Raw genomic sequence first — 21,553 nt, 5'->3', positions numbered from 1 at the left:
CCAGCTAGTAGACAGAGGTGCATACTCCAAAGGCTGAGTAGTGGAAAGTGATGTGGTGAAAGTTTGCAGCAAAACCTGTCCACTATGAGTGTGCATGTCCCTGGCTGTTCTGCTGAGATACACATTTGTCTGACCTGACACAGTGAAAATGATAGGGCCAAAATGCATAACCCCCAACTTTTGTTTTACCTGTGTGATGGTCAAGACAAACAGTGGCTGACATCCTGGCTGACCAATCACTAACAGGGCATACCTGATCTAGAAGTCCCTGTAGTATGGACACTAAAAGGTTGTGAATAGTAAGTGAGATTTCAACTGCTCCAAATGGGAGGATTTGATAAAGAAATTGTTTAAAGTGAACCCATAGAAAATGTAGTGGCTGTTCACACAGAAAACTTTGTGGCAAGTGCATTGTTTGGACATGCAACATTAGCAGCATGGAGAGAGAAAGACAGGTGCTGGCTTGACAGCCTGTTTTCATGAAACCGATGCTGTCACATCTGCAACAGCCTCCCATGACAGTGCCGTTGACTGGAAACACATAGTCAGAGAGAGATTTGAGAAAGAAGCAGAGCTCTTACCTACAAGCCAACTGTCACCATCGAAGCCATTTTCAAAATTTTCAAACAGGGCCAATTGCCTAAGCATAAAGGAATCATACGCAACTCCTGGGTACCTGGCCACCACTTTGAGGATGTACATTCGAGCATCACAGACCACTTGCATGATGATGGAGTGGAAGAGCTTTCTACTGCGGTAGAACTCCTCCCTGCCACGGAATGGGTTGATGGCTACATGAGTGCAGTCGATAGCTCCCAGAACATTAGGAAAGTTGGCAATGGCACAAAACCCTTGCTTCAATTCTATCAAGTCCTGCCTGTCACAAGGGAATGCTCTGTAGTGATTAATGCAGTCACGTACAGCTGTTATGACTTGGCAGAGACATCAGGAAAAAGAAGTTTGGGACATTCCCCCAACAACCCTGACTGTCATTTGGAAGGAGCAAGATGCCATGAAATGCAGAGTGGACAATATTTGGTGAGGTCTTCTATAGCGTGGGACCTTTCCGTGACCGGATCCAAATCCCTTCTGAGTTCTTCATATAATTCCAAGGTAGCCTGAGAGCTGAAGTGAAAATGGCGCGGGCCATCCATTGCTCCTTCCATGTGACAGGGGCCGACCAATGGCACCGTAGCCCCTGTCACATGGTAAGGGCAAAGGGCCACGGGCACCATTTTGATTCCTGGTAGGCCTGACGGCCCGAGAGGGAGACATCGCTCTCGGGACCCCGCTGGACCACCAGGGCTTTTAGTAAGTCTTGGGGAGGGATCGGGATGGTGGGGGGGTTGTAATAAAGTATATTTGAAGGGTTGGGGTGGGTTTTTTTTGATTTGGGTTTTTTTTTCGATTTTTTTTTTTTATTTGTTTTTTTCCCGATCCGTTTCACTGAAAAACGACTCGCGGGAAAACAAATGTTTCCCTCGAAGCGCCCGAACCGAAACCCGATCCGACACAGAAAACCGAAGCTCATCTCTACTAACTACATGTTCCTCTGGCATGCCCAGCAATGTGGTTCATGGAGGAAAGATATACGGTACTCCTTGTATACCGCCGTGTCCTCCCACGTGGCAAGCACTGCCATGGGCTTCAACACTCTACTGGAGGGGCCAATGACGGTGGCTCAGGTGCAGGAATTTCCCTAGGTGCTGAGCATCCTGAAGCAGTCAGTATCCCACTACAAGTAAACTTGCCCCTAACATTGTAGCTTTAGAAAGACAGGTCAGGTGAGGATAGGTGTTTTTATTGGGCCAGGAGAGCTTGGTAGGTGAGTCTGATAGAAGGCCTCATTTTATCACGAGCAATAATAGCCACAGTAACAGCCGTGATCCGCAATAACAGCTGATGTCGTGCGATAAATACGTTTTTCCCCTCTAACACACAAAAAAGGTGTTGTTATTTCTGACATTAAATCCAGTGTTATTTTGTGTTAAATCACCGCAAAATGTGGTAGAAGACCCTAATTTGCTTTAATGCCTCCCATTTGCATATTAATAATATTTGCATGCTTGCTTGCGACGAAATATTTATCGAGTGTGTAACACACATTAAATGCCATTTAACTTGCGTTAGGGACTCAACACGATTTGAAAAATAACCCTTTAAGATTGTGAGCCTTCTCGAGACAGGGAAATGCCTACAGTGCCTGAATATAATCTGTTTTGAATTTTCTGAAAGGCAGAATATTAAAAAAATCTAATTAAATTTTCTTTACATATAAAAGTGTGTTTCCTAGGGTTTCTGCTTTAGGAAGCAAAACCATAGCAATAGGCTGGCCAGATGTGCAGTCAAAAGATTCCTGGACAAAAAACAAGCAGGAACTCACTACGTCTCTCCCTTTATAACACTAGATGTCACTATTTGACATCACCTAAGCTTAAAAATGTACAACTATCATTTTACACCCTTTACTACTGAAATCAACACAACCTACTACCTGCAATTGGTAGAGGTTAAGTATAGGGTAAAAATATTAGTGCCCATAGGGACCAAAATTAAGATCTGGGCCACATGTAGCTTCTATAGGATATTTAATCATTTAGGGAAGAAAAATCTCCTTTTAAAAGGTGAGTGCCAGAAAACTGGCAAGCAGCTTTTCTATGGGAAACTTTAGGAAGTTACTGTTGGTCCCGCCACACAATGCCAATGCCTTGCTCTTTTTCCATCCCCTTTTTTTAGTTCATGCTCGTGCATACATGCACATAATTAGCGTATATGGGCCTTTTAGCACGAGCAACCCTTTTACAATTCAGCCCTATATATTTTTTGATATGCTTAAAGATGAAAGTTTAGTATAGCAAGATTTACTAATTTTTGCCAATGAAAAACATTGTGAAATCAGTGGTGACTGGCATGAGTGGAAACTGTGTGCTTTATTCCTTCTCACTGAGAATTAGACTTGCTTCCCACTAGAGTGTATTTATTCTGTTATAAGACTGGGAGATGAACTAAAGTCACACATGTGTCTGGGTGAGACAGTCATTCGGGCCGATACAGTAAAAATCACGGAAGAGCGGGCGACACTCTCCTGTGCGCGCGATACAGTAAATTAATTTATTTAAATTAGGGTCTGCGGCAAAAAGAGGCGCTAGGGACACTAGCGCGTCCCTAGCGCCACTTTTTGGACAGGAGCGGTGGCTGTCAGCGAGTTTGACAGCTGCCGCTCAATTTTGCCGACGTCGGTTCTCGAGCCCGCTAACAGCCACGGGTTCGGAAACCGGATGCTGGCAAAATTGAGCATCCGGTTTTCAACTGCGAGCAGCGGGCCCATTTTAATTTTTTTAATTTTTTACTTTTTTTTTAACTTTTGGGGCCTCTGACTTAATATCGCCATGATATTAAGTCGGAGGGTGCACAGAAAAGCAGTTTTTACTGCTTTTCTGTGCACTTCCTCGGCGCCGGCAGAAATTAACGCCTACCTTTGGGTAGGCGCTAATTTCTTAAAGTAAAATGGGTGGCTTGGCTGTACATTTTACTTACTGTATCGCGTGGGAATACCTAATAGGGCCATCAACATGCATTTGCATGTTGCGAGCGCTATTAGGTTCGGAGGGGTTGGACGCACGTTTTTGACGCGCTATTACCCCTTACTGAATAAGGGGTAAAGGTTGCGCGTCGAAAACGCGCGTCCAATCGCTGGTTAACAGCCTGTTTGTCCAATCGCTGTATCGGCCTGTTTGTTAGCAAAACTGCAGGGGAAGTAAAGTGTGTCGGTAGTATATCAATACGACCTTTCCTCCTGTTTATATGTCACACATCATTATTCAGGTTGTCAAATATATATTTTACCAGTGATCAAGTGGAGAAGTAGTAACACACAAAGGAGAAAGTCCAAATAGGGCAGGGAATAAGAGCAAAATAGATTGAACTGTAGACATGAGATAAACCCATGATAGGGATGTGCATTTGTTTCAAACAAATTTAAAAAATATGACGAATAAGGTAAATTTGTTTTATGTGGAGGGCCCTGAAATGAATCGGGGGCACCCTGAATGAAATTAACCTTACTCACTGAATTTGTTTAGAAACAAAATGCATAGGTCGAGGCCCAAAGAAGGGGTCATGGCCTATGCCTTTGCATGAAACTGGCGCCTCAACCTAAGACTAGGCCCAAAGCTGGGGCTTCTCCTACACACAGCAAGACACAAAGAAGGGGCCATGGCCTAGGCCCGAGCACAATGCTGGGATCTCGGCCTAGGCCCAGCCTGATTCCGGAGCCTCGACCAAGACTTGAAAAAGGTCTTACATGGTTGGTTGGGTAACTGATTGCAAGGCTGGATATCTGCCTGGATCCAGGCCTGACACAGTGACCCAACTTGGAGGCCAGGTCCTGGTGCCCAGTACTCGGCCTGGATCCAAGCCCGATGCTGTGACCCAAGACAACGGCTGAATCCTGATGCCTGGGGCTTGTCCTAGGCTGGAGTCTGGAGCCAGGCTCATCGCTGTGACTTGGGCTTGAGGCCAGGTCCTGACGCCAGTGTCTTGGCCTAGGCCATGGACCAAGCCCAGAGCTCAGGCATCATAGCTCCTCACTTGTCATCCTCCTCTTCTCTTTTGATGTCATCTGCTGGGGTTGCACTGGAGTTAAAATCAAAATGGCGCTGTCTGCTTGGGTAAATGTGCCAGAGTTAATTCCGGTGCAACCCCAGCAGATGGTGTCAGAAGAGAAGAAGAGGATGAAGAGGGAGCAGCTGCAAAACTGAACTCCAAGCCTAGGCCTAGACTGAGGCCCTGGCATTGGGCCTGAGTACGGACTGAGGCACCAATAACAGGCCTGAGTCTGGGCCAAGGATCCGGCATCAGGAACCAGCCTCCGGGCCGTGTTGTGGCATTGGGCCTGGGTCCAGTCCAAGACTCTGGCATGAGGACTCGGCCTCTGAGTCTGGGCCAAGGTCCACATATCAGGACCTGGCCTCTGGGCCAAGTTGCAGTGTCGGGCCTGAATCTGGGCTCTGGCCTAGGCTGATGCCCCGGCATCGGGAACCAGTCTCCAGGCTGGGTCATGGTGTCAGGCCTAGGTCTGAGTGCCAGCCTATGCTTAGGCTGAGTCGCTGGCATCAGGAACCAGCATCAGGGTTGGGTTTCAGCATTGGGCCTAGGTTTGGGCCAAGGCACCGCATCGGGACCAAGCCTCTGTGTTGAGTCATGGTGTCAGGCATGGGTCCTGTTTCCAACCTAGGCTGAAGCTCAGGCTTCAGGTCTGGTACAGCTGAGGTGTGGGCCTTGCATAGGCTGAGGTCACAGTGAAATACGGCTCCCTCGGCCTACACAAGTTTGAGGCTTCTACCTGGGCCTAGGTCTCGCTGGCGGATCTCCAACAGACTTGGTAAGTGGGACCAGGGGGGATCCTGGCCCAAGCATTTTTCTGGGCGGGCAAGAGACCCCGGGAGGCCTTGTTTTCATTTTTCATCCATTTATTTATTTAATTATTTATTTGTTTTCTTCTCATGAATGAAACAAAGCAAACAATCCACGACCCCAAATTCAAAGGGAAAAAATCTCCAGGAAATGAACCATAAACAAAAATGAAAATTTTCCCCCTGCACATCCCTATTCACTATGGGGGTCATTTTCAAAGGAGTTACGCATGTAAATGTGACATACTATCGTAGCAATTTTCAAAAGCTATTTACTCGAGTAAAGTGCACTTACTTGAGTAAATCCTATGGACAATTCAATGGCATATATTGTAGCAATTTTGAAAAGCCCACTTACTTGAGTAAAGTGTATTTACTCGAGCAAAAACCAGTTTTGCTCGAGTAAATGCTTTTTAAAATCAGGCCCTGAATGTCTATAATTAGTTATTATTTCTCCAGATTTCAGGAAAGGCAGTTGTCAAAACTTAAGAAAAATTACAATCTAGTTTGAGATGCAGAGTCAGTCTCCCAATACAGGCCATGCTTCGTGGCAGATGCATCTGGAGGGAAAGGATAGATCACAAAGATCTTATATGTATAAAGTGGAAAAATGATATGTACCCTTGAAAGATTATATTTCCAGTTTATGCATATAAGATCTTTTTTGTGGTTACTTTTTCATGCAGGTTTTTTTCAGAAGTTTTCAAACAGAAAGTTTGCATGTACATTCCCTTTGAAAACTGCCTAGGAATAAATTACCCTCAGAGGATTGCAGGTACTTTTTCCATGAAAAACAAAACCTGTACTTTTGAAAATGCAATATTATATACCTCATTGCTTTCCCTGACCTAATCCTACCAGAAGCCGGCCTTCTTTTTCCTGCTGGGTAAAAGTACATACTTTGATCCCTGTGCGTACTTTTACCTGGGAAAGGGTGGGCAACTTTTAGGCAGAATATTTAAAAAAGTAAATGGCTTTTGAAAATCACCCTCCCTATTATTCTGATCAGCATTTTTCTTTCTGAAAGTGCTCTGTGTTTCATTGAACAAAATAACATTAGCTGAGCACTTTCAACTGCTGCATCACACTGGGGTAGATTTTAAAAAGCATTTACTCGAGCAAAACTGGTTTTTGCTCGAGTAAATACACTTTACTCAAGTAAGTGGGCTTTTCAAAATTGCTACAATATATGCCATTGAATTGTCCATAGGATTTACTCAAGTAAGTGCACTTTACTCGAGTAAATAGCTTTTTAAAATTGCTACGATAGTATGTCACATCTACATGCGTAACTCCTTTGAAAATGACCCCCACTGTGTCAAATGTGAGATCTATGAGTGTAAAAAAGGAGGTTGTTAAACAGAGTATTTATATTTTGTTTTGTTTTGTTTTACCAGGTAAAAAATAAAGACTTGAACAATGCACTTTGTCCAAGTTTTCAACATCATTACAATGGGAATATTTTTGGTGATAGCATCCAATTCAGAATCAAGCAAATGTGAAGAAGTAACAAATACATGTGCAGTTCTTTCATTTGGGAATCCTGGGATCAATGGGTTACCAGGCAGGGATGGAAGAGACGGAAAAGAAGGACAGAAAGGGGAAAAAGGAGATGTAGGTAGGTGACTATTTATCCCCATCCCCAAAGGTACTTTCTTTTTATAGAGGTGGCTGGAAATCTATTATATTTATCTAGGAGGTGAAGAGATAATTAATCTTCTAACCTGGTTGCTAAAGCAATAAACTGCTTGAATCTAAAGTAGAAAACTTGCTCTAAGCCCAAGCTCTGAATAAGAATGCTTCCATGTTATTATCATTTGAATAAATATATTTATCCTTTCTGAGTAAATAGGAAGAAAGCCATCTTTCAACTTTACTCCTGGTACAATTGCTCTCTTCACTTGCCCAGTTTGCAGTTATCTTCTCAGTAATCTTATTATAAGACACTATCCTAAAGTACTCGTTCACTATAAAAACATTTCAACTGGTAATTAAGGACTTCATTCACCCAATCTGAGGCCAGAAAGGGGGTGGAGGCAAATGGTTATTTGGAAAGGTCAGCAAATAAAAAGAAACATTATTGAAATAAGTTGTTTGGGAGGCTGAACAACAGCAAGTTGGGTGATAATAAAACATCTGTAGCCCTGAGTTGGGCAGGACCCAAAAAATATTATCAATCTACTTCATGCATGACCCTCATTGTCCCCTTTTCAATATGCAAAGTCATTCAGGTAATGTCAGTCTCTTAAAGTAAGAGTACTGTGCATGACTAGACAGTGGCATCAGTGAAAGTAAAGGCCAGAAACCAAAAATACTTTTAATTTGAAAAATGTATCTCCTGTCTGGGGCTGTACCAATCTCTTAGCACATCAGTCTGGCAAATGGAGGATGCTGTGCCCTGGGCTTTCCCACAACATTATTGTTTTGCTTCCAGCCACTGTGCGGCCTCCCCTGCACCAGAGGACTCCGGTGAGCCTGGCTCTGAACTGTACTCTCCAGCACGACCCTGGTTTCTTGTCTCTACCAGTCCTATAGCCTCCATACCACCAGGGGACCTCCATGAGCTCACTCCCCTGACTGGACAAGTCCCTCTTGCTTGCCTGCACCACGCCTAAACTCCAGCATTATTTAACCTTGTCTAGCCTCTGCTTCAGTGCTTTGGCATTGAGTTCTACTCAGCTCCTTGCTCTAGCCACTTTTGCCTTGTGTCCTTCTACGGCCTTTCTTTGCTTCTCTGCAAGGCATTTGAGCCTTCTCATTAGTATTTTGCCTAGTCTTGTCTTGTGACTATTGGGCCTTCTGTCCTCAGCCTTCTTTGTCCTTCCCTTGTGGCGTGGGTGTGAGCCCTTGTTGCTGTGGCATAGTTGATGCAGCCTCATAGGCAGACCTAGGATGCTTACGCTGACAGCTTGCGAATGCATCTTGTAGTGAGGCAGGCTGGAGCTTCATCTTTACCAGCCAACACCCATGCAGGTTGAGCCCTTGGGTAGGTCCTTAGGGCAGTCTGGTAAGCAAGAGTCTGAGGGCACACTGGGGTCAGGACAGGCAGTAGACTGAAGATGTCAGAAACAGGCCAAGGTTGGGGCAAAATTGGCAAAAAAATAAGAAAGGGAAGGTGGGAAAAAAAAGCCTGTGACCAACCGATTAGAAAACTAAGATCAGACAGCAAATGTAAAAAAAAAAATTACTTTTTACTGATTGGCACATGTAATCTTAGGGAATGTGCAAGTCCAGAGTAGCACTTTCTCTATGCGGATCTCACAATGTACGAGATCAGCATGGAGGAACTGGAAGCCCACGGTGCCTGCACAGAAGAGGCAGCAGAATGGGCTTCAGTGCCAGTAGCAGCAATCAACACCTCTCCAATAGCCACGTGGCAGCAGAGACAGTGGCAGCAGAAGAATGAGAGAGGCTCTGAAGTTGCTGGCAAAAGAAAGAGAGGGGGGTCTCTGCCTTTAGTGTGTGCATGTGTATGAATGGGAGTCTGGCTGGGGGTGTATGTGTGTGAATGAATGGGTGCCTGCCTGAGGGTGTGTCTGTGTATTAGAATGAATGGGTGTCTTCCTGGGGTTTGTATGTGTGAGAATAGGTGCCTGCCTGTGTGTGGTGTATGAGTGTGTGTGAGAATAAATTGATGCCTGCCCAGGGGTCTGTGTGTGTGTGAGAATGAATGTGTGCATGCCTGGCGGATGGGGATGTAGTGGTGTGAAAATGAATGGGAGCCTGCCTGGGTGTGAGAATGACTGGGAGCTTGCCTGGGTGTGTGTGTTTGTGTGTATGTGAGGGAGCCAGTGAGAGTGAGAGCATGAGTGTGTATGAGAAAATCCAGGGGAGTAAGAGTGTGTGTGGGGGTGTGGAGGGGGAGAGAGTGTCTTACAGCCTGAGAGTGTGTCAGTATCTGTGAGAGCGAGAGGTCATGGTGGGTATAACAGCATGAATGTGTATGTATGTGACAGTGTATGTGTGAGAGAGAATAGTCATGTGAGTATGTTTGAGAGAGAGAGAGAGAGGATAACCTCCTAACCTCGACAATATCAGGGTGACTGGAAATCAAGAGCTCCCATGTATGGACAGCAGGAGCTTTTTAAAATCCTTATTAGTTTTAAATATTGTGTGCTATTTGATATATGTGCTGTTTTGAAATATTTTATTGGTGTTTGGGAAATTGTAAAAAATGTATATGATTTTTATTAATAGAAATTCTATTTATCAGTAGTTTTAAAATATTCTTTTATTATGATTTTACTATTATAACTGATGCTTTATGTTTCTTGATTTTATTTGTTTTATGAGGAATGGTGTTTCTATTTTTCTATTGTTAATACACGGAGTCTGGCTTCTTGGAGTTTCCATTTCAGTTTTTGTCTAATTTGTGCTCCTTCATTTTGTATTCTGTTTTTGGTGAGAGTCTGTCTCTGCTCTGTGTGTGTGACCGTGATGAGAGATTCTGCTAGCATGTAGTGTCTGTATAGGGATCTATAGCAATCAAGTTTGTTGGGTTTCCTCAGTAGGTGATGTATTGGTATTCTAGGACCCAGTGTAATATTTACCCTTGCTTTTTCCCAGGTAGGGTTATTGTTGTTCGAGTCCTTGGTGTTATTACTGTTATGTTACGATGGGATTACAGTATAGATTTTGAGTTTTTTTTGCAGGGTTTTGTGTTAGTTCACAATGTGCCTGGCAGTGGAAGCTGTTTGTGCTGCTGTTACTGTGAGGTGACACCAGAATTTGAAATTATCTTTTACTATGATGAGCTGTAAGGGAAATATCCACTCTCCATTGTTTGGGGGAATTTTCAGTGGATGCACAGAGTTAGAGAACTGGAGGTACAGGATTTATATTGACATTCTGTCCCTTCCTATATATTCCAGACTTCACTCTCACAGCCCAGTTATCTTGCTGGTTATTGATATATGATCGCAGGAAGGTTTTCAAAGACCAATTAGTCCTCTTGGCCTGGCTGTTTGCTTGTGGGTTTATGCTGACGTTAAGTTTAATGTTATATTGAACTTCTTACAGAGAGAACTCCAATATTTAGTGGCAAATTGAGGGCCATGATCAGAGACGATTTCTTGTGGTAGTCCATGTAAGCGAAATACGTGGATTAAGAAGAGTCGAGCTAGTTCTGGAACTGATGGGAGTCCAGGTAAGGGAAAAAGTGGGCCATTTTTGAAAAACGGTCTATTATGACCCAGATTACAGTGTTCCCTTTTGAAGGAGGCAGATCCACGATGAAGTCTGTGGAAAGACTAGACCAGGGCTCGTTGGTCACAGGAAGTGGTTGAAGAAGCTTCCATGGGCGGCCAGTCAGTGGTTTTTGCTGTGAGCAAACCGGACAGGAGTCCGCATATTCTCGGGAGTCCTTAGTCATACCAGGCCACCAATAGTGCCTTCAGAGTATCTCGAGAGTTCGGGCTCGGCCGGGGTGACCGGCCAGCTTGGAGTCGTGAGTCCAACGGAATACACGTTCACGGAGACAGCGGGGGACCACCGTCTTCCCGGCTGGTACCGTGGTGGTAACGGCAATAGATATGCAGGCTGGATCAATAATGTGCATGGGAGTCTTGGGTGTGACTTCTGGCTCGACGGAGCAAGAGAGTGCATCTGCACGAAGACTTTTTGCTGCTGGGTGGTAGAGGAGCTCGAAGTTGAAGCGTGCAAAGAATAGAGCCCAGCGGGCTTGTCTCGGGTTGAGTAACTGGGCCTCTTTTAGGTGCTCCAGGTTTTTATGATCAGTATATATCGTGAACCTGTGCTCCGCTCCTTCAAGCCAGGGACACCATTCCTGGAGGGCAAGTTTAACTGCTAGGATTTCTCGATCCCCTATGGTATAATTTTGTTCTGTGGGAGAGAATTTGTGTGAATAAAAGGAACATGGAACTAGGGTTCCCTTATAGAGTATTGACTCAAGACTGCTCCTGCTGCAATGGCGGATGCATCGACTTTGACTATGAAGGGGCGGTTTGAATCTGGGTGACTGCTTCAAGGCATGGAACGCTGATTGGGCTTTAGGACCCATACTCGAAGATCACATCCCTTCCTCGTCATGGCGGTAAGTGGAGCGGCCAGCGTGGAGTAATTGGCAATGAAGTTTTGATAGTAATTGGTAAAGCCAAGGATTCTTTGTAGGGCTCGAAGACCCACTGGTTGAGGCCAATCCAAAATACCCTGGAGTTTGTCGGGGTCCATGGTGAACCTGCAAAAGACACTTCTCTGATTTAGCATAGAGTTAGTGGTCTCTGAGACGCTGGAGCACTGTTTGAACGTGGGAATGGTGAGACTTCAAATCCTTGGAGAAGATGAGTATATCATCCAGATACACTATGACAAATGAGAACAAAAGATCCCGGAAAATCTCGTTCATTAGCTGCTGGAAGACTGCAGGGGCATTGCATAGCCTGAAGGGCATTACTATGTACTCGTAGTGAACATCTCTTGTGTTGAAGGCAGTCTTCCAAATGTCTTCTGGTTGGATCCATACTAGGTTATATGCCCCAAATAGGTCATTTAGTAAAGATTTGCGTGCCCTGCAGGTGGTCGAAGAGTTCACTGATCAGTTGTAGTGGGTACCGGTCCTTTTGGGTTACTGCGTTTAAACCCCTATAGTCTATGCAAAGTCTTAGACTGCTATCCTTTTTCTTTACAAAGAAGAATCCGGCACCTGCCGGGGAGGTAGAGGATCTTAAGAACCCTTTGGCTAAATTCTCTTTGTATGCCGGCATCGCTTGAGTCTCAGGGAATGAAAGAGGGTAGGTTTTGCCCTTGGGAGGCATGGCACTAGGTACCAGTTCTATGGGCAGTTGAACTTCCGAAGCGGAGGCAGGATATTGGCGTTTTGTTTGGAGAACACGTCTTTAGATACCATTTCCAGAGCAGATAACCCAGGAAGGGCTGTAGAACTTAAGACTGAGACAGAAGGAGACTGTCAGAAAGCTCTGTTGTTAAAGCTGTTGTTATGAATAGTTGTGGGTGTATCCTTGGACCAGTGGCAGATGACCATGCTCTTGGGGGAAATCCTGAGAGGGACCACTGGTCAGGCTTAGTGTAGAGACAGGCACACACTAGTTCTTTTATTAGACAATATTGTAAACCACCAGAGGTGGAGTAGTGAACTGGAAGCGCCCAGCTGGGCTGTAGTCCCTCAGGTACTGGAACAGCGATCCCAGTGTGGTTGAGCTGCAGAGAAACTAAGAGAGCGAGTGGGCAAAGCATGCAGCATTCAGGAACAAGTCCTTGATGGTAACCCTCCCACAATAGTCTCTTAAGGCAGCCAGGAGTTGGTATGCATTAGGCCCTCGAGGAGCGAGTACCTGGTCCTAGGGAAAGCTCTGAGAGAGAGATGGAAAACTCACTGATGTTGTAAGCAGCGATGACTTCTTAGCAGAAATAGTATCCAGGGGCAGATCCGGGACGTGGGCCCTCGAGGAGCGAGTACCGGTTCCGAACTGCGACCTGAAAAGACAAAGAGAGAGTGAGGCCCCCGAGGAGTGGGTACCTCTAGTGAAGTCCGAGGATGCAGAATAGCTAGGGTTGTGAAGAGCGAATCCCATCCGCAGTGACCAGGAGGAAGCTAGGTAAAGAATCCCCTTGCTAACTCATCTTGTTAGCGAAAACTGAGACCTTAAATATCTGGAGCTGGTGACGTCATCTCAGGGGGACGCCCTTGAGGTTCGTGCCAACGCTGGTACATCAGTTGGGCCGCGTGCGCACACGCGCCCTCAGGCATCTGGTCAACATGGTGGCTTGCAGCGTCGAGCCGGTCCGAGAACGGCCAGGAGACGCCGCAGCAACTAGCCTTCCATCAACCCCGAAGGGAATCGCCAACGAGGTAAGGTGGGCGGAGCAGAGACATCGGACAGCGATGGACACAACAGATACACTTGTCGTAAACACTGGGTTTGGCATCGAGGACCCCACTGGGTGAGTTGCAGGGATTGCCATTCGAAGTGAGGTGCATGTAACTGGAGCCAAGGAAGTGTGTTGATTGTTTCAGTATCAGTAGGGAGATATCCTTGTCATGGAGAGTCCCAACGGTGAGGTGGATAGCCAGGGTGCGGTGCATGATACGATCAGAGAGTGATTCTCCCTGAATTGAAGTAATACGTAGTGGTACTTCCAATGGTTGAACTGGTATCTGAAGGAGTGTGACAACCTCCTCTAAAATGAAATGTCCACTCACCCCAGTGTCCACGAGGGCGGTGGTGACGAATGAACGTGACACCCTGAGGATGGAGACCGGCAGCAATAGTTGAGGGCCAGAAACTGTAGCACTCAAGCTCAGGACCCCTGCTGGGCTCAGGCTTTGGAGTTTCCTGGATGCACTGGGCAAGTCTGAAGAAGATGGCCAGAGCCACCGCAATACAGGCAGAGGCCAGATTTTCTTCATCGGAGATGTTCTTCCGGAGTCAAGCGGCCAGTGTTGATCTGCATTGGTTCCTTGGCAGGTTGAGAGGCTGCAGGTAAGGCCTTCAGCCAGGGGCTCACAGAACGGAGTGACCGTAGGGCAGGAGGTCGAAGAGCCCTTACTTCCTGATGTCATTGCCAAAGACAGTAGTCGATCCTTCCGACCAGAGAAATCAGGTCTTCCAGACATGCAGGGATCTCCCGGGCAGCCAGCTCATCTTTAAGGACAGGAGACAGTCCCTCAAGGTAGTGTCGACAGGCAGTCCTCCTGCCAGCCTAACTAGTAGCCAGAGTTCGGAACTCCACCGTATATTCGGCTAGCAGGTGAGAACCTTGATGGAGGTGGAATAGGTGGTGACCAGCGACCGCCTGTCAGCCTGGGTCCTCAAAGGTGCATCAGAAGATAGAGATAAACTGAAGGAGCTGGTGTGTAATTGCGTTGGAATGCACCCAGAGCAGAGAAGCCCATGCCAGGGCCTTCCCCTCAAGACGCGAGAGGATGAACGTGATCTTTGTCACTTCATCTGGAAGAGCGAAGGTTGCAGTGAGAACTGTATGTAGCATTGATTAATAAAACCTCAACAGAGACAAGGATCCCCAATGAAACAGGGTGGAGCTGGGAGGGCCAGCGGTGCCCGTGAGGAGAACGTATGAGAAAGAGCTCCTGGATTAGCCATGGCTTATTCCTCCAATTGGGAATGCATCTTTTCCACGGAGGAGACCAACGCTTCCATGATCCGTGTTGTTCTAGGACATGAGTGACCAGACCAGGAATGGCCTGCAAGGCCAGAGACCGCTGAGTCCATGGCCTTGGCAACATGTTGCGCTGGAGGTGGACCCTTGGCCTGGTGCAGGATTGGTAAGGCCCTCTAGGTCTTGTGGGGGTCAGGAGGGTTCCCAAAGGCTTGCCAAAAGTCTCTGGTGGTCCAGCGGGGGTCCATGAGCGATCTCCTGCACTCGGGCCGTCAGCTGCCAGTAATCAAAATGGCGCCGATATGTCACAGGGGCTACCACTGCCATTGGTCGGCCCCTGTCACATGGTAGGTGCACAAGATGGTGCCGGCAGCTGACGGAGGGAGGGCAGGAGATGCTCTGGGACCCCTGCTGGACTACCAGGGAATTTAGGCAAGTCTTGGGGGGGGGGGGGTTGTAGTTAATTAAATTAAAAGGGAAACGAATAAGAATGGCATGTATCAACGGATCGGGGGGCCCCTTTGAACGAATACAACGTATCTGTCCCCGACGAATACAAATGCCGTATGAAATGTATGCGGCTCCTCTGCACATCCCTACGGCCCTCTGGTCGGACCCAGAGATTGCCTGCCACAGGAGGTGGAGCACACGAGGAGACAGAGATGTGAATCGGTTATTTACTCTTTCAGATAATAGAAAGACTAGGGGGCACTCCATGAAGGTAGCATGGGGCACATTTAAAACTAATCAGAGAAAGTTCTTTTTTACTCAACGCACAATTAAACTCTGGAATTTGTTGCCAGAGGATGTGGTTAGTGCAGTTAGTATAGCTGTGTTTAAAAAAGGATTGGATAAGTTCTTGGAGGAGAAGTCCATTACCTGCTATTAAGTTCACTTAGAGAATAGCCACTGCTATTAGCAATGGTAACATGGAATAGACTTAGTTTTTGGGTACTTGCCAGGTTCTTATGGCCTGGATTAGCCACTGATGGAAACAGGATGCTGGGCTTGATGGACCCTTGGTCTGACCCAGTATGGCAATTTCTTATGTTCTTATGTTCTTAGAGGCTAGCTGGAGCTTCGCCAATAACAGTCTGGGGTTTCCGCAAGTTGAGCCCTTGGGTACCCGGACCACATGGACTTAGGTGGGCCTCAGAGGGTCTCCCGGAGAGGTAGTGGAGAGGTGTGCCCACCACGAGCAAGGGTGCGCGGCTGATGAAGAGAGGATGAGTCAGACCCGAACTGGAGACTCCGGAGACATCAGGGAGGTAGCAGTTCAGAAAAGCTCTCTGGATGGGACAAGCAGGGTTTGGTCAGATGAATGCCATGGTCAGAGTCCAAGCAAGTCGATCTGGTGGTCAGGAAGGCAGAAAGAGAGTGTCCGAGTGCAGCGCAAAGATCAAAGCCAAGGTATCCATCCAGAAGTGGTCCCTTTAAAGTTTGGGAAGTCGGCCACGCGTGCGCCTAGGGGCAGGGCCGAGGCAGCCAAAGACATGGAGCCCCTACGGGTGCTCCGCTGTGAGGCCTGTGGCGTGGAGGAAGCTGGAGAGGGCCGCGGTGCGCATCAGGAACGCCGGGAGCTGGCAGCAGCGGCAAGACCGGAGCTAGTGGAGGGCAGTGCGAGGTGAGCTGGATATTTTGGGGACGGGCAATAGGCAGATCAGGGCAGGGCTACTTATCCAGTTAACTGGATAAGTAACTGCATAAGTGCTGATATTCAGACTTAGGCAGTTAAGTTAATCAGATAGAGCAGGTCTAACTTATCCCAATATAACTTATCCAGCTAAGTAGCACCGAATACAGGGATATTCAGCTGCATAGCCCTGCTGCTGAATATCCATGTAAGTTAGCCAGATAAGTCTTATCCAACTATCTCACAAAGTCAGATATCTCCGAATAGTGGGCTCATTACTGATTAAGATTATAAAGCTATCAACACTTTCAAATATTTTATAGTTTGCCTGTCTATTGCTCCCAATTAACTACTAGGGTTACAAGGAATGAGGGGCTTACAGGGTCCACCAGGAAAAGTAGGCCCTATTGGACCAAAGGGGGCTAAAGGACCACCAGGTGAAAAAGGACAAGAAGGAAAAAGTGGAGTTATGGGTATGTTAAACTACACATTTTTCTTGCAAGTTGAATATAATGTTTAGGTGGTCTTCAACCAATTTCATTCATTTGTAGAAACTGATAAGATGTAACTGTTTAGTGGGTCTATTTCTCCAGAATGTATGGCTATAATATGTTATATTTCTAGTCTACCTTTCCCATTCTTTTAGCTCAAGGCAATTTACAACATTTATACAGGTATGACAAGTCTGTTCCTTAAAGAGCTTACATTCTAGCAGGTCAATTTTAAAAGTGTTGCTAGTGCAAAAACATGTATGTGGGCTGCAGGGGTTGAGTGGGTATTTTAAAAGCCACAATGTACATATGCATATATACATGTACTCGCGTAACAGTATGGACTTAGAAAAGGGGTGCATTAGGGGCATGAAGGGTCCTGGTCTGGGCGTGGCTATACATATGCATGTTATGACATATTTTAAATCCTACCTATGCGCTGACATGAGTGCACTTACACACGTGAACTTGCTACAGGGGGTTTACGTGCCAAGCCACCAGAGAGACTTTTGATTAGCTTCTTGCCATTTGCCGGGCCACCTTCTGTTGACAAGTGAAAGCAGGAACTGCCAGTGTGTGTTTGGGGGGGGGGGGGGGGGTAATTAAGACCTCCAATGCCTACTGGGACTATTTGGGGTGGAGTTAGAGGGGGAGTAGCAGTCACATATTGAGGGGTTTGAGACAGGGGACACACTTTCATAGCAAAATGATTATAATCACTGTATGAGTAATCATGACTTTAAGGTTCAGGAGAGAGAGACAGGAGAGGAGGAGGAGGTGTCCTGCACACAGATTCTACAGGACAAGTGCTCAGTTTTTAGAAGTCATGCTTAGGTTCAGGTTTAATAAGAAAGCCATACAGTATCTATGCAAGCAGTTAAGGCAGATTTACAGCTCACCAACCAGAGGGGTCAGGCCTTGGCCACACATGTCAGGAACACCATTGCCCTATTATTTTTTGCTATCGGAACCTTCCAAACTTCTCTTGGGGTGAAGGCCATGATTAGCCAGTCTACCACCTCCATGTGCATTGAACAAGTAATAGCCACCTTCCTAAGGAAAGCACGCCAGTATATATCCTTCCCTCAGAGCAGACAGTAGCAAGAACAAATCATGCAGGATTTCTATCAGGTAGCATGCTTTCCCACTGTCCTGGGGGAGATCAAGTGCACACCCATGTGACAGGGCCCGACCAAGATGGCGCTGGCCATCCATTGCTCCTACCATGTGATAGGGGCCGACCAATGGCACCGGTAGCCCCTGTGACATAGTAAGGACAAAGGCCATGGGCACCATTTTGAATACTGGCAGCCGACAGCCCGAGTGCAGGAGATCACTCCAGGACCCCCACTGGACCACCAGAGACTTTTGGCAAGTCTTGGGGGGGTCAGGAGGGTGGTGGTTTATTAGTTAGTGATACGTTGTATTCCTGTGGGTTCACTATACATTTCGTGACCCCCACGAATACAACGAATATGGCATATACGTTGTGGATTGCCAATACATTGCAAACAAATGCACACCCCTAATAATTAGGCATCTTTTCTGCAATTTCATTTGACCCTACTGGGTTCCATTCTTGACAAAGCTATGTGGACCACACCAGAAAGCTTACTGTCTCTCAGCAAAAACAACCTCATATTGGGAAGTATGTGTCTCCAAATCCTTTATTACATAATGGTATCCCTCAACATATGCAGCCCCCTTGTGTTTTATCCAAGAGTGTGTTCCTGCCCCTTTCCATTCCTCTTGTCTCTTTAAAATGTTAGGATGTGAAAGAGATGATGCCAATTACACTTCTCATCATCCTCCAGCTGTGAGGATTGATGCCAGGATTGGCCTTAATCAAGGAACTTGGGTCTTTCTTGCTTTTACCCATATATGGAAGAGCTTCAGGTCCGCAGATCACAAGACCAGAAAAGAATGGCTGCTATAATAGGTCAACAAAAGCTCAGAAGTCTACATAGCTTGCTTCTCCAGTATGATATGGGTGGACTGGATTTGCTCTCTGAAGGTATTTCTTGTAGTCATCCATCTGTGTTTGCATCATGAATTTGCATGAAGACAAATCCTTATGAGGCAGGAGAGAGCTAGACTGCAAATTGTTCCTTAAAGCCAATTAGGACTAGCTAATGAATGTAAAACAAACTGTGACATTGATTTATTGTATAATGTGTTACTCAGGGGACATTATACACCTTTACTAATACCCTTACACATGCAGCAGCACAGTTACACTGCTGGTGGATGGGAATGCAGGCTATGTGGATTCAGGGGCAGACAGAAAATCAGAAGTAAGGTGCTGTGTATTTTCTCCTCTAATACCTCTTGAGAATGAAAGTAAAGTGTGTGAACTGCCATCATGGCTATTCCCACAGTAAAAAGCCATAGAAGTCAATATTCAAAGCCATTTAGAGGGATAACTCATGTTAGCCATGTAACTCCAAGTTATCAATATAAATGTTTATTTTGGATTATTCACCTCATGGAAACTATTAACTCGGACACAGTTTTGTGCTATGTTAACAATTTTTATTTAGTTATTTTAACACATTTATAATTTTATATTGAAAAAACATTGAAAAATAAAAAAGAATGGGGAAGGTCTAACTAGGAAGGAAACTATTAACCATATAAAAATCCCCAGGGACTTAGAGACAGATGCAAACTCAGATTTAGGAGTCTGCTCAGGATGTTGCTGTCAATATGAGTGCCATACTGGTAAGTTACTATGGATTTTTACTCATTCTGATATGAGTAGGTGTACCACACTCAATACTCCCCCACAAGCCCCCCCCCCCCCCCGCACGGCCTTACCTTTACGCTCCCATGCCCCCACCCCCTCTAGACACCATTACTATCTGCCCCATGCATGGCCTGACCATACCCACACCATTAACCCCATTCAACTTACTCCACGTGGGTAGAAAGCACCATGATTAAAAGTGGTGAGAAGATCCATCAAGGCAAGTTTATTGCGCCTGAGGGCCTGGCACATCCCTGGCATGAAAAACAAGTTGGCCTTGTTGGCCACCACCAGGACCATCATACATTGGATGTAACTGGTGGTAAAATTCGGCTGGCGGGCAGGATGAGGCATTTTTCGATCTATGGTCCTGCAGATCTAGAAGTGGTGTTGTGCTCAAGCAAGTATGCCTGCACGCACAAACGTGTGCATGACATGTGTTGCGCATGTTATGGTTTTAAGGGTTCAGTGTGCCCTTGGGCCTCAGCCTGACCCCAGACACAACCAGGGCCGACCCGAGGGTTGACGGCGTTTTCCAGCATGGCTGGTGGGCTACCCTCCACCAGGCCTGCAGGCTCCCACGGCCAACAACAAAGAGATGTTGGAATGTGAATGGTCCTGTCGCTACTCCAGCCCAGGGATGTGGCCTCCTGGCCAAGAAGATGTCAACGACGTTGGCGGCGGCTCCAGCCATGACAGCAGAGGAGAGAAGTCCGGGGTGCTGGCCGCGGTGAAGTCAGAACACAGGGGCGGCCTCCGGGCCGCGGAAGGGGCTTCAGTCTGTGGCTCCAGCCGCGCAGGCAGGCCCGTTGGTGGCATCCATGCCGCATCGGGAACAGCAGAGTTGAGTGAAGCAGGCAGGTTCACAACAGTACCCCCTCCTCAAAGCCCCCCTCCTCAAACGTCCACTCAACAATTCCGAGGAGAAGGGTATCAGTCCATACCGAATGGAGGTATTCGAGGGACCAAAAAGTGGAAGCTGGTAAAACTGGGGACAGCGTGAAACAAGGCAAAGCAGCAGGAAACCAGAGAAACACGAAGGACACGACAAGAGACCAAAGAGGACGAGACCGAGAGAACACGAGACCAGGCGAACACAAGACCGAGGGAACATGGGACCAAGTGAGCAGTGACCTGGTGAACGGTGACCGCGCGAGCAGAGACTGAGTGAACGGTGACCGCGCAACCGACAACACAAAAAACACAAAAGAGGGAGCAAGGGGGCAGAGAGCAAGGGGGCAGAGAGCAAGGGGGCAGAGAGCAAGGGAGTGGAGAGCAAGGGAGCTCAAGGAGCGAAAGAGCAAAGAGCGAAAGAGCGGAAAGCAAAAGAGCGAAGGGCGAAAGAGTGACAGGACGAGAGAAGGGAAATGAGGGAACAGAACGCGGGGATGAGAAGCACACAAGCGGGAAACAACAAGTGGGAACAAAAACAAGCAAGGAACAAACAAGGAACAGGACAAACGAGCAACAAGAGAGAACCAACAAGAAACACCAAAAAACATCAAGAAGCCCAGGGGGCAAAGAAAAACCAGCAAACCAGTAGGGGTGCAGGCGCCTCCTGCAGGTCGTAAAATCCCAACCTGGTAACAAGATAGCAAAAGGGTCTGGATACAGGCGCCTCCTGTAGGTTGTTTCAAAAAAAGAAATCCAGACAGCTGGCGCCTCCAGCAGGTCGTAACCAGGCAAAAACATTCCTGAAAAATTTTTTTCGGTCCCATAACAGTCCAGGAACACAGGGAAGAGTCAGAACAAGGTGAATCCATCACTGAAACCACCGTCGAGCACATGGCCTTGCATTCTGTAATGGTTTTAAGGGTTTAGTGTGCCCTTGGGCCTCAGCCCAACCCCAGACACAACCAGGGCCAACCCGAGGGTTGACGGTGTATTCTAGCATGGCTGGTGGGCTACCCTCCACCAGGCCTGCAGGCTCCCACGGCCAACAACAAAGAGATGTTGGAATGTGAATAGTCCTCCGACCATTCCGAGCCCTTTCAGACCTGCTGCGAGGAACAGCATGGAGCAGCAGGCCTGGCCTGAGCTAGAGGGCAGTCAGAGGCCTTGACACAAAGACTGGACAATGGTGGATGCAACGGGACACTTGGGTTGATGCATGGGCATCACAGACGAAGACACTTGGGTTGATGCATGGGCATCACAGACGAAGACACTTGGG

At 46.8% G+C, this 21,553-nt stretch overlaps 1 protein-coding gene and 1 long non-coding RNA gene across 3 annotated transcripts in view; one reads left to right on the top strand and one right to left on the bottom strand.

The window, feature by feature from the left end:
* Window positions 1-21,553, bottom strand: part of LOC115095567 — a 52,923-nt gene that overhangs the window by 9,847 nt on the left and 21,523 nt on the right. The window lies entirely within an intron of this gene.
* LOC115095566 (mannose-binding protein-like) overlaps window positions 1-21,553 on the top strand; it is a 36,376-nt gene that overhangs the window by 9,539 nt on the left and 5,284 nt on the right. For both annotated transcript variants that reach the window (XM_029609468.1, XM_029609467.1), the window contains exons 3-4: window positions 6,809-7,032; window positions 16,500-16,616. In XM_029609468.1, the coding sequence (XP_029465328.1) occupies window positions 6,834-7,032; window positions 16,500-16,616 (316 nt within the window). In that variant the 5' untranslated portion in view covers window positions 6,809-6,833. The remainder of the gene's footprint in view (window positions 1-6,808; window positions 7,033-16,499; window positions 16,617-21,553) is intronic.

Source organism: Rhinatrema bivittatum, chromosome 7, assembly GCF_901001135.1.
Source record: "Rhinatrema bivittatum chromosome 7, aRhiBiv1.1, whole genome shotgun sequence".
Classification (NCBI taxonomy): domain Eukaryota; kingdom Metazoa; phylum Chordata; class Amphibia; order Gymnophiona; family Rhinatrematidae; genus Rhinatrema; species Rhinatrema bivittatum.
The sequence above is the reverse complement of the archived record's forward strand: the minus strand, read 5'-3'. Positions and strand labels throughout refer to the sequence as shown.